This window comes from Choloepus didactylus, chromosome 6, assembly GCF_015220235.1.
Source record: "Choloepus didactylus isolate mChoDid1 chromosome 6, mChoDid1.pri, whole genome shotgun sequence".
Taxonomy (NCBI): domain Eukaryota; kingdom Metazoa; phylum Chordata; class Mammalia; order Pilosa; family Megalonychidae; genus Choloepus; species Choloepus didactylus.
The window spans coordinates 52936621-52949288 of record NC_051312.1 but is presented as its reverse complement, the minus strand read 5'-3'; the positions used below and the strand labels follow the sequence as shown (position 1 = coordinate 52949288).

General features: G+C 36.3%; 1 protein-coding gene across 1 annotated transcript; it reads right to left on the bottom strand.

Moving 5' to 3' along the window:
- Nucleotides 1-846: 846 nt before the first annotated feature.
- On the bottom strand, nucleotides 847-7823 carry LIN7C (lin-7 homolog C, crumbs cell polarity complex component). Its single transcript, XM_037838852.1, has 5 exons — nucleotides 7712-7823; nucleotides 4109-4227; nucleotides 3760-3831; nucleotides 1961-2170; nucleotides 847-1386 (listed from the first exon to the last, which is right to left on the bottom strand). Exons 1-5 carry the CDS (start codon nucleotides 7746-7748, stop codon nucleotides 1231-1233), a joined length of 594 nt encoding a protein of 197 aa, XP_037694780.1. The 5' UTR covers nucleotides 7749-7823; the 3' UTR covers nucleotides 847-1230.
- Between the last annotated feature and the right edge of the window lie 4845 nt (nucleotides 7824-12668).

The window sequence follows — 12668 nt, the reverse complement described above, 5'->3', positions numbered from 1 at the left end:
AATAGCTGCCTTTCGGTAAAACAGTGACATCCAGTGGACAAGTGAAATAAAGAAACCCTTCAAAATTCCTTTCATAATTTGAATTGTAAACAAAGATGACATTTTCTAAATCCAGTAATTTTAACATGAATTAATTCCTGCGCATTTTGACAAGGAGTCTGCAGATTCTTATGAATACATCAACCTCATACTTTCTATACATCTCGAATATATCCTTCTCTCTTCTTCCTATTTAAAATCGCACCTTTAAATTGAACTGGTGAAGAGTGTGTAACTCCCGAGGCTAGGGAGGTTCAAGGTATAATCTTTGCTTCTGCTATTTCCCACTACAAACTAACTGGCTCATCTCTAGGAATGAAAGAAACAAAATATAAGATATATATTTAAATAAAAATGAACAGCATTAAAAAAAATTGTAAAAGATGAAAATTGAACCTGTTTTTGCATTTGTAATTTATGACATACTAATATAAATAGAAAAGGATGTAATCAGGAATGCTAACAATCAAATTACATCCTCTTGCATCACTGCTCAAATATTATGAAAGAACACATATTTTAGCAATGATTGTTCAGTGTTTAAAAACTTACTTTTATAAATCAGTACAAATGAATATTTATTATACATTATGTTTAAATAAAAGTAAAAAACTTCCACTGTGCTAGGTTATGATTTACCATTCATGAGATATATTACGTGCTTTCAAAACTACAAAATGCAGCAGTGATGTTAACACTGACAGTGTAATGAACTTCTGTAGCTGAGACTGTATGTTTAATTTCTCAGAGAACTGTAAAGGAATCTCACAGGTAAAAAAAAAAAAAACAAAAAAGAGTAAGCAAAAAAAGAAATTGGAGAATTGTCATTTTTAAATAAGCAGCCAAATGAAAGCTTTTTTAAAAAAAGATTAAGAATGTAAAAGTACATTTTAATATTAAAAAAGTATTTTTAAAAATCTATAACAATTTTATGACAAAATCTGCATTTGAAAAAGGCCTGTAAAAACAGCAGGACAGAATTGCCCTCATCACCTTTTACTTAATTTTGTCAGAAAAAAGTGATGTCTCTCTGGAGCCATACATGATGTTAAAATAGGTATTTATAAAATAGCATGGAGAATTTCAAGGGAAGTTTTTGCTTTTTACAATCATTGACATTGCAGCTGTGGTAGGTCACAAGTAAACCTTCTCTAGCTAAAAGCAAAATGGAATATAAAGTTTTGAACTGCATTAGGTCTGTTGCCTGCGTTTTGCTGATCTCATTTTTTCAAATCGTGACTCCATTTCTTCCAAGACTTTGGGTGTATATCGTACTACTAATTTAACCTTTCCTTGAGCTGCTTTCAGCAGCTCTACAGCTTTTTCGTGATGTTCTCCTTCAACGCTCTAGAAAAAAACACACACAATTAGTCTCCAGTTACGGTAAGTATCTCAAAATGCAAAAAATGTTTAAAATGCATGTAAGTAAAAAATTTTAAATGCAACATTATAAAACTATGAACTAAATCCTTCTTTATCATTTTAATCATTGTGAAATCTTCTACTAAATCCTATTTTGTTTGTAGTTTAGGTACTGTTTTAGTTCCAAATAATTATGAATCTCCGTGCTCTATTATTTCACTCAATCAGAAGTAAATCAAGCAATTGCCATTCTATAAGACTAAATGAGGATAAGTCTTCTAATTTAAATGTGTTAATTTAACTACTAAGGGGCTTAATTCAGTCATAAAAATCACACTATGCATTGCTAATTTACATTGGAAAGAAGTAAAACACACTTAACGTACTTTAAGAAGGATCACTGAACTAAATAGCACTGCCCAGGATTCTCCCAGGTGATTTCTAAACTACAAAGTCGCTTTCATTTTTCCCTAAATCAACTTCTCTGTGTCTTTAACTCAAATACATCCCCAAGTGGTCACAACACATTACTACAAATAGAAATAATATTCATCCTTACCACTCCATTAACAGAAAGGAGTTGGTCTCCTCGTTTGAGGCCCCCATGCCTATCAGCAATACCACCTGGAATTATTCGAGATATATAGATCGGAGAGTTTTGTTCTTTCCCTCCCATAATATTGAATCCAAGGCCCTCTTCTGTTTTTGGTAGCTCAACCACTCGAGGATGAGAATGTCCTTCACTGGCAGCAAACGCAGCGACTGTAGCCTGAGAGAAAATATTACATATTTAAAAATATGGCCTTTGTTTACTTAAGTTCTTTTTGTGTCTCCTTCTGAGGTACATATTTTCAGTACTTGAATGTCCACATAATCACTGGTAGTTCTAAGAAAATGAGCTAAGTGGATGGCTTTTTAGAGAAGATGACTGGATAGAACACCCTGGGATTATGGAAGAAGCGTTAAGACTTTTCAGGTCACTCCTAGCCCATCCAATGGCCAGAACTCTCAGAGCAGCCTCATGTTCACAGCACTCAGCATGCTGGCTTGACAGATAAACTTTGTCTTTGTGCACATTAACGAGGGGCACCCCTTCTCTAGCATGTCAGCAGCCCTGAGCTCTGGGATTGATAGCCCTGTTTCCTCAGGGACCTTTGTGCAGAAGCATAACCTACCTACTTACATAACTGCATTTGGAGGCATCCTTACACGTAGTAAGTCACTTTTGCTGCTACACTATTTGGACTTATACATCACTGAATAACCCAATGTTAAGAAAAGAGGGACAGTATAACTGATGTGAACTTTTTTTGTTGCTTTAGTCAACTACGTAGTTGCTACTAAAACCCCACAGAGGATGGAAACAGCCACGTTTCCCTTAAAATTTAGACTAATCTAGACTAATTCTAACAAAAAATTATGATTTTTGGTTTTGTTTACTTTTAAAGGTAAGTGATTTGGTACCATTTTTGGTGATGGATCTTGGTCTGTGAGCAAAATCTGGAGGGGGGAGGAAGGAAATCAAGATTTGCTGAACACCTACTACGATCCAAGCTCTGAGGAGGCCTCATTTTACAGGTAATATAAATAATTCAGTACGCTGTGAAAGTCATTTAACTCAGGAATTAAACCTAAGTCTCTATGGTCTTTTATACTTTGTCAAACTATGTCCACATATTGAAGGGTTTGTATGCAACAGAGAATCCTTTATTTCCTTTTGTGAACCAGTAACTAGAAACGAAAAATCACCTGCTAATGACTAATTCTAGTATTTCACTTACTCTTGATATTTACGTATTCTAACAGACAATCAACATTGAAGTCAATGCTTAAGCTATCTGAGGAAAACACCAGTACAGAAAAGCACATAAGATGCGCCACTTTCAGTTTTGAAGAGGTAATCTATTACTGACTTTGTATTTCATATGCCGAATTGAAGTAAAGGAAAGAGAAAAGGCTTTAGAGAATGAGCAACATGGAGGAGTATCCCAAAGTTCTAAAATATTTACTGTTTGTGGGGACTGAATAACTGACTCTCATATGCCATAGTTTTCTTCATAAATTAAATAAGGATAATGATTCATACTTTAGAATGTTGACTAATTTAAATAATGACATAACATATATAAAATTATCATTTGAGTGTATTTTAATGCATTATCTAAACTGCATAAAATAGCCTATATAGATCCAAATAAAAAATGCCGTATTTACCTTACTGCTTGAATTTAGTGTAGATTGAAAGATACTGTTAGTTTCCAAAATAAGCATATTATCAGTTTAGTAATTGCATATTTACATGTTTTAAACCTCTAATTTAGGAAGAATTCTCTCACTTTTGGTAAACGAAAAATTTACCTTTGCAGTTGCATTAGCTCTCACTTCAGGACTGCTACTGATGTCCACAGTTTCATAGACGTGTTCATATACCTGTAAAACCCACAGTTATACTGTAATTTGAAATTTTATAATATACCACATTTGAGTTCTTTGTAAACTTAGTGAATGTGTTAAAATTTTAGGCAAAACTATGCATCTTTTAAAAAAGTTTTTCCATTAGGAATCCCATTAATGAGAGGGGTAATTTCTGTGTTTTTCTGAAGTTTGTTTTATTTTCTTAAAAAAAATGCTGAAACCAAATTTCGGAGTTATCGTATAGTAGCACCTAACTCAAGTATTAAAGTAAATTTTAATCTCATTTACTCACCTCTCTTACAGCATTGCAGAACTCACTTTGAAGGACTCTTTGTAAAGCCTGAAGTTTTTGTGGTGGTACCTCTCCACTTCTTTGCAGTTTTTCCAACAGTTCAATTGCTCTACAAATATCTAGAGTTAAACAAACACACACTGAAAGATATTTTCTCTGAGGATTCTCATAATACTTATATAACAGTGCAGCAGCTGGGATTCATTCCTTGAGGATTCATTCAGTGAGGAGTAAGAAAAAATACGTAGAAGGCAGAAGAAAAAAGGGTAAGGCATGAGCTTGTGCATGTGTATATGAGAGGGAATAAAGCTGTGTGTGTGTACACATAAGGGGGTGGGAATGTAAAAACTGAGAAGAATGCTAAATTTTACAGATTAGGAAGAAATACTGATGTCACAAATATAAACTTGGAAAACCACATCTTTGAGAGACAAAGGAAAATTGAAAATAAAACACTATAGATGCCACAGGAAAAGACAGAAGCTCAAATGTTACAGATGCATGAACACTGCATGACTTCAAAACAGCTGACAGTATTATCAGGAGCTATTTAATCAAAAAAAATTTACCATGAACTACAGTTAATAGTACAATGAGAAAAATGTGCTTTTATCAGTTTTAATAAATGGACCACACCAATGCAAGCTGTTAACAATAGAGTGACATATGGGAACTCTTTGTATGTTATGCATGATTGTTCTATAAACTCACAACTTCTCTAATAAAAAAATTTTTTAAGAAAAAAAATTTAGCTAATTATCATTATTAGTAATCAAAGCACTGAACAGTACAAACCACTGTCTGCTAGTAAAATCACTATTTATTTTCCAAAGGAAAAACACAACACATACGAAGATATGAACTGCTTAATAACATGTAGCTAGTGCCAGGGACACATTTGAAACAACAGTAAATTAATGAAATAACCTGATTGGCATGCTTTCAACTTAGGATCATTAACATGATGTTTTAAGCAAAACAAGCACAATCAAATGCAGATGTTTACAGAATAAAAAAATAAAAACAATTCTGTCATCTGGTTTCAATTCTAGCTGTGTGATCGTGGGCAAGCTACTTTAACCTCCCTGAAGTCTCAATTTCCTCTACTGTAAAAAGGAAATAACAATATCTGTATCATAAGAGTTACCTAACCGAACCAAATAATACATGTAAAGTGCTTAGAACAATGCCTGGCATATAGCAAACATAAATGCTATATTGGTGCTAATTAATCATAAAAAATGAGGGATTTTTTACATTTATACAAACATATTAATCATGTTAGGCAATTCTCATTGGGAAGTATGAGGTTAAGGTGTTCAAATATTTTATCAATTAAGAAATTTTATAAGATTTGCGCTCATGTGACAACACTATTACTATGTTTGTTTTTATTTTTATTTTTTTCTTAACTGTTTCTGTACCCTGGGGGCTACCATATTTTCCTACTATTCCTTTGCCTCCTTTTGTCTTAAGTGGAAGAAGTTCTGAATTTTATGTTACACTTAAGGGCTGGAAAACTTGCTTTATAGAAATAGTATGGCTTTCTCTGTGGTTGCAGCTAGAAAACTAGGAGTAAATCTAGTGAAGAAAGAAGTAAATTTTTCAGTTTCAAATAATAAAAGCTTAAACTGATGCCAATCAAATGCAATGTAAACAAACATACCTTCTCTATTCTGATTTTCTACTGCCAGAACGGTTGGAGAATGGGGACTGTTGGTTCAACAATTATTTTGGTTTAGAAAGTTATAGGACATAACCCAAATAAAAACTTCCAATTAACAGATTGAAAAATTTAAATTCTCTTTATTGAATCTAAATTGTACTTAATATATCCTCAAATATATTCCAAAGAATCATGTTTTTGATGATTTAGAAGGCACTCAGGATCTTGATTATGTGCACCAATTTTAAACTGTAGGATGGGTACAAGTGTTTGTTAATAAAGTCTGTGAAATAGAATTTTAAATAAGAATTAAGAGTTGATGTAATCTGACTTTCTCATCCTGTTAAATGGCTATCATTAGTAATTCATCCTACTAAAGGTGATGAGCATTCTAATGCCTGTGGAACCAACGAACATAATTCTGAAACAGCAAAAAACAAAGCCGTAACTACCAAAACTAAATGTCAGAGGTGAAGTTCCACATTATTCTGTGCTGCACTTAAAAATACAAATGCCAACATGTTAGAATGCTACAACTAGCTTTCAAAGGAAGAAACACCTACTCCTGTTAACACCAAACAGATCTGTTCTCATCTACAAAGCACAGGGCCATTATGCTCAAGAGGAAGATGTTCCCGTTTTAGGCTTAAATTAGCAAATCTTCTCAGAGTAACTACTCCTCTGTCAGAAAGGATGCTTTAATTAATGTCTTTGTAAACTGCAGAGAAACAATCTCATTTATAAGAGGTTTCTAAATGTTGAACACCACAAGGAACAAACTAACAATATGCTCATTTGTTTGTGTGAAGTGATGAGGAAAGAGGTTTCCTTAGGTAGAATCATTCTAAAAATGTATTCCTCCCAGAGCAGTTACTGAATATTCAGACTGTAACTGCAAATATTAATACATGCAAGACAATTTCGATCTTCATCCTGGGCTTTGTTTACTACTAGCATTCAAAATGTTTATTTTGTACTTCTTGGCTCTGATCAGTGACGTCTAATACTGGTCTGTCAAAGCATGCTTGAAATTGTTTGAAACAAAGGAACTGGGGAGAAAAGAGTATAGAACGTTGAAAATCTCTAACAAGACACCGGTACGGGTATAGGCAGGTATTTTTCACAGGCTTTTTCTTCTCTCTCTACTCAGCAGAACAGGTTCTACTTTCCTTGAAAGCATGCTATAAAAAACAACCAACCAACCACAGCTAGCAACAGCAGGGTTTATAAAAAAGGATTAAGACCGCACCCTCAAATACTTTACAATCTACCACTATTCCACCTAGGTAACTGGAACCCAGTACCCCCTCCCCCCAAGACCAAATAAGAATTGTTTTAAAAGCACTTTCTTCCTACTGGGAGGGGCACAAAGCCAGGAAATGACCCACCCCAACTAAAAGTGAGGCTGTGGTTTTTAAACTAATAAGGGCATTTATATGTGTGTAAATAAGTAGGGTTTTCTGGGAATGTGCTGTGCGACCGGGAAGTGTGCGACATGGGGGTGAAGGCGGGGTCACTGGGTTTGTGCGCGCATATATACAGGTAGCGCGTGAAGTCTACATAACCAAAGCTGAACATGGTGTGTACAGGTGCCGTCTGTACGACCCGGGAGTGTGATGTTTACTTCTCCGGTTTATTCGTCTCTGAATGCCACGTCTGCTGTGCTCATCCAGGCAGCGCGTGTGTGGCGTATGTCTACGAAGGGGGACAGGTTGTGTGTGACTGTACAATGCTCCGGGACAGTCCGTGTGAGCAGAGGCGGGGTCTGGTATCAGTCAAGATACCTCAAGCGACCTCGCCAGGGCGGGGCGCCGCGACGACCGCAGTCGCCAGCGCCAGGGATGTGCCAGGCTCCTGGGCCAGCCCTCCTCCCCTCCGGCGACACAGCACTCCCCCAACCCCTCCGCCCACCCGCGTCGGGGTTCGGCCACACTCACCTCTCTCCAGCCGCACAGGTTCCCCCAAAGCCGCCATCTTCTCCTTTTGCCCGCAGATCCACAGGAAATGACGACAGAGGGGCTGTGGTGGAGGGGCGGGGCCTGGCGGGAGTCCTGAGGGAGAGGGCCGGCCAGTATCACGAGAGCAGGAAGAGGGCTGGAGGTATGCCGGGGTTTCTTGAGGTCGCGGCTATCCGGGTACGGAGCTCCTGCCGTCTACCTTGCATCGCTCCTTTATCAGTCGCGAGGTTCTCGAATCCCCCGGCCCTCGAAGATTGGGAACAGCTTCTTTCCCATCTCCTGCACCCTGCCTCGGGATTCTAGCTTTATCCTACTCTCTTGGAATCCTTGGCTCCAGGTAGAGGTGTTAGGAAGCCTGGAATTCTAGTCCCGGCGTCACCATGAGCAGCTACAACCCTGGACTGCTTACCTGCCTGCTCTCGGCCTCAGTTTCCTCATTTGTGCGACGAAGGGGTCCTGTCTACAAGGTGGCAATTGATTGTGTAAATGAGATATTGTGAATAAAGTGCCTATGCATGGCAAATTCTCTTTTTGTGGTAAGCCGTTCTTCAATTTTAAAACTTGAGGACTCGAATCTTCCCTGCAGATCTGCTTGAGAGTAAAGGTGAAAGGATGGTGGAAGGTACAAAGAGCATGAAACACCCTGGTGAGGAAGAGAACAAGGCACTTTGATACACTACAATATAATTTCTGATAGCTGATAAAAGTTATATAAATGAAATTTTATAAAGCAAATAATATTCTTAATGCATTACAAATTCTTAGGGTCACTTTTGAAAATTTTATGAACTAAGGAAACTTTTAGTCCCTAATTTAAATGAAATATTAATTTCACCAATATTTAGATTCCACTAACATCTATCCAAGCCCTAGTATCTGCTGACATCGTGTTAGATGCTTTCACATACAGGCTTTCCATGCTTCATGACAAGATTGTTTTAATAACCTCCTGGTTGCCCCCAGCCCACCCTCTCCATCCAACTGTAATATTTTCTGCTTCTAATCCATCATGAATGTCAGGACCACACTCTTTTTTCTCGAACACTGATTTCATCATCAAAAGGTTCTGTTCAGAAACTTCCAGTGGTTTCTCTCCTATTTCTAAAGCCTTGCATACTCTGACCCTAACTCATCCATCTAACCTCTTTTCTAATTGCTCCATAGAGCACTCATCACTCCCATAATGTTTATTATCCCACCATGTTTATTCCTGCTTCCATGTCTTCATTCATGTTGTTGTTGTCTGGAATGCTCTTCTGCATTTCCTCTGATGTAGTCTAAACTGTGTACGCTCTCAAACTGGACACATCTTCCAGATCCCTGCTGAAGACACAGCCTCTTCCACTAAGACTTCCCTTTCCCCATACTGCCTCCCTTCTTTGGCCTCTGATGGCCCTTATGCCCTGCAGTAGCACTCTTGTGCTTATCTGTTATTCATCGTTGTCCTTTATTCAGTTACAAATATATTCAGTAAATGCTTATTAAATGTATAATATCTACTCGGCACCTTGTTAGGCACTGGGAATATCATGTGGAGCAAGACAAATGCAGACATTGTTCTTGTACTACCTGGCTCTGTCTCTTACCAGTTATGTGACCTTGGAGTTCCTGGGTAAATCCCACTTGTCTTTTTAATATATATTGTTAGACTTGATTTGCTAATATTTAAAAAGAATTTTTACATCTATTTTTATGACAGACATTGGACTGAGGTTTTCTTATAATGTCTTTGGTTTTGGTATCAGTGTAAGTAAGGGTGGACTCATAGAATGAGTTGGGAAGTATTTCTTCCTCTTCAATATTCTAGAGGAGATTGTGTAGTATGAACAGTATTTGTTTCATAAAATATTTGGTAGAATTCTGCTTAGTTTAGGCTTACTTTGCTTTCTTTTTTCTGATTTCTTAAGGTTGGAACTAAGTTCTTTGGTTTGGGACCTTTTCCTTTTCTAATGTAGGACTTTAAGACTTTAAATTTCTCTCTTAACTTCCATTTTATGTACATCTCATAAATTTCATTCAGTTCAAAATTTGGTCTAATTTTTCTTTTGATAACTTCTTTTATCCAAGGGGTACTTAGAAGTATGCTATTTAGTTCCAAATATTTGTGGATTTGTTATTTATTTCTAATTTATTTCCATTGTGGTCAGAGAAAATACTTTGTATGACTTGATTTATTTTAAATATATGGAGATTTGTTGTATTGCCCAGAATATGGTCTATCTTGTTAAAGGTTTTGTGTGCATTTGAAAAGAATATAAATTCTACTGTTTTGAGTAGAGTGTTCTGTAAATGTCAATTAGATCAAGCTGGCTGATAGTGTTGTTAAAATCTTCTAAATCCCTAACTGATTTTCTGCTTGTTCTATCAGTGATTGAAAGAAGGATGTTAAAATTTATCTGATTAAAATTGTTTGCCTATTTTTCTTGGCAGTTCGTTTTTTTTAATTAAATTCAGTTTTATTGAAATATATTCACATTCCATACACTCATCCATGGTGTTCACAACTGTTCACTATACCATCATATAGTTATGCATTCACCACCCCAATCTATTTTTGAACATTTTCCTTACATCAGAAAGAATCAGAATAAGAATAAAAAATAAAAGTAAAAAAGAGCACCCAAATCATCCCCCCATCCCACCCTATTTTTCATTTACTTTTTGTCCCCATTTTTCTACTCATCCATCCATACACTACATAAAGGGAGTGTGATCCACAAGGTTTTCACAGTCACACTGTCACCCCTTGTAATCTACATTGTTATACAATCATCTTCAGGAGTCCAGACTACTGGGTTGGAGTTTGATAGTTTCAGGTATTTACTTCTAGCTATTCCAATAAATTAGAACCTAAGAGGTGTTATCTATATAGTGCATAAGAATGTCCACCAGAGTGACCTCTCGACTCCATTTGAAATCTCTCAGCCACTGAAACTTTATTTCATTTCATTTTGCATCTCCCTTTTGATCAAGAAGATACTCTCAATCCCATGATGCCAGGTCCAGATTCATCCCCAGGAGTCATATCCTGCATTGCCAGGGAAATTTACATCCCTGGCAGTCAAGTCCCACGTAGTGGGGAGAGCAGTGAGTTCACGGTGGCTTAGTTAGAGAGAGTGAGGGCCACATCTGAGCAACAAAGAGGTACTCAGGGAGACTCTTAGGCACAATTATATTGTGCCTAATATTATATGTTCACATGCATAGTTTTTTTTCTTTTACACCTTCCATCTCTTTACTTAAGGGCAAGTCCCATGAAAGAGGGCTTGACACATAAAACCACCAGTCCTCAATGTCTGTGACAACATCAGCATCAGTCCAGGTGAAAAAGTCCAACACTTCTGCATTTTCCCCCAGCTCCTCAGGGGGGCCCTGCAAATATATTTTTATTCTCTGCCCAAATTACTTTGGTATCTGTCATTATTTCACTCTAACCTATACTAACCTACCATATCTCACTTCCTATTCAAAGTTCCGTGTAATTGTGATGTTTGAACAAACTGACTGTAGAGTTATACTGTTTAGAAAATGTAGATCCTGCACCAAATAGACATCTCTTCCTTTGGTCTCACATGGAAGTTGAAGTTTTAACACAGTCAGCTTTGACCTTTACCCTTTGGCCAGTTTGCCCTAGTCTTAACCAGATCTGCTTCATTCATATCTCTAATTGAAGTCTGGGCTCTTTCTCAGCTTTTTTTTTTTTTTTTTCTTTTTAACAGTCGCTGTATGCGCTAATACTGACATTCATATCTGCTGAGCTCTAGCTCTGAGTTTCAGGCATCAGAGAGATACCCGATGTTCCAGAGACCAATCAGGCTGTCCACTAAGGGATCAGCATCTCAAAGTTTGGAGATAGCCATTACAATTCAGGAATAGATTTGACTGCTGTAAGAGCTTACAATCTAGGGAACATTACAACAATTGTTGCCTTCTTAGACTGTGTTCTAAGATTCAATTCTGAGTTTACACATTGTAGTTAGTCCATATTGGTGAAGCATTATAGCGTTTGCCTTTATTTCTGGCACACTTCACTCAAAATGCTGTGAACAGAATTCATTCACCTCGTTGCATGTCTCACAGCTTCACTCCTTCTTGTAGTTGCTCAATATTCCATTGTATGCATACACCACAGTTCACAATTCTGTTCCTCAGTCTATGTACCCTTAGGATACCTCCACCCATTGCAAATCATGAATACTTTGGCAGTTCATTTTTGCTTCATGTATTTTGAAGTTCTGCTATTAAACACATAAGTATTTAGAATTACTGTATTTTCTCTTGATGAATTAACCCCTTTATCATTATGCTTTTATTTATTTATCCATGGTAGTATTTTTTGTTTTGAAATCTGCTTTCTCTGATATTAATATAGCTATTTGAGTTTTCTTTTGATCAGTGCTACTATGGCATATCTTTTTTTGTTCTTTTACTTTTAAACTATTTATGTATTTATAGTTAAAGTAGGTTTCTTCTAGCCAGCATATATTTAGGTCTTGCTTTTGATCCATTTGGGGTGTTTAGGTCATTTACATTTAATGTAATTATTAATAAATTTGGTTTTAAATACATCAGCTTGCTATTTGCTTTCTACTTGAGCCATCTGTTGTTAGTTTCATTTCCCTACCTTTTATGTATTCTTTTGGATCAGTTAAGTATTTTTTATGATTTCATTTTATTTCTTTTTGGGCTTATTTTTTGCATCTATCTCTTTCACCCTCTGTCTCTTTCTCTTAAAATAGTTACTTTATGGTTTATAGTGTACAAGTATCTTATCAAAATCAAGTAATATTATACCTTCACATGTATAGTTTTTTTCTTTTACACCTTCCATCTTTTTATGTAATAGCTCTAGTCTTTCCTCTAGTTTCTTGAACATATAGAATACAATTATAATTATAATTTTAATGTCCTTTCTACTAATTCTATCTTCTGTTAT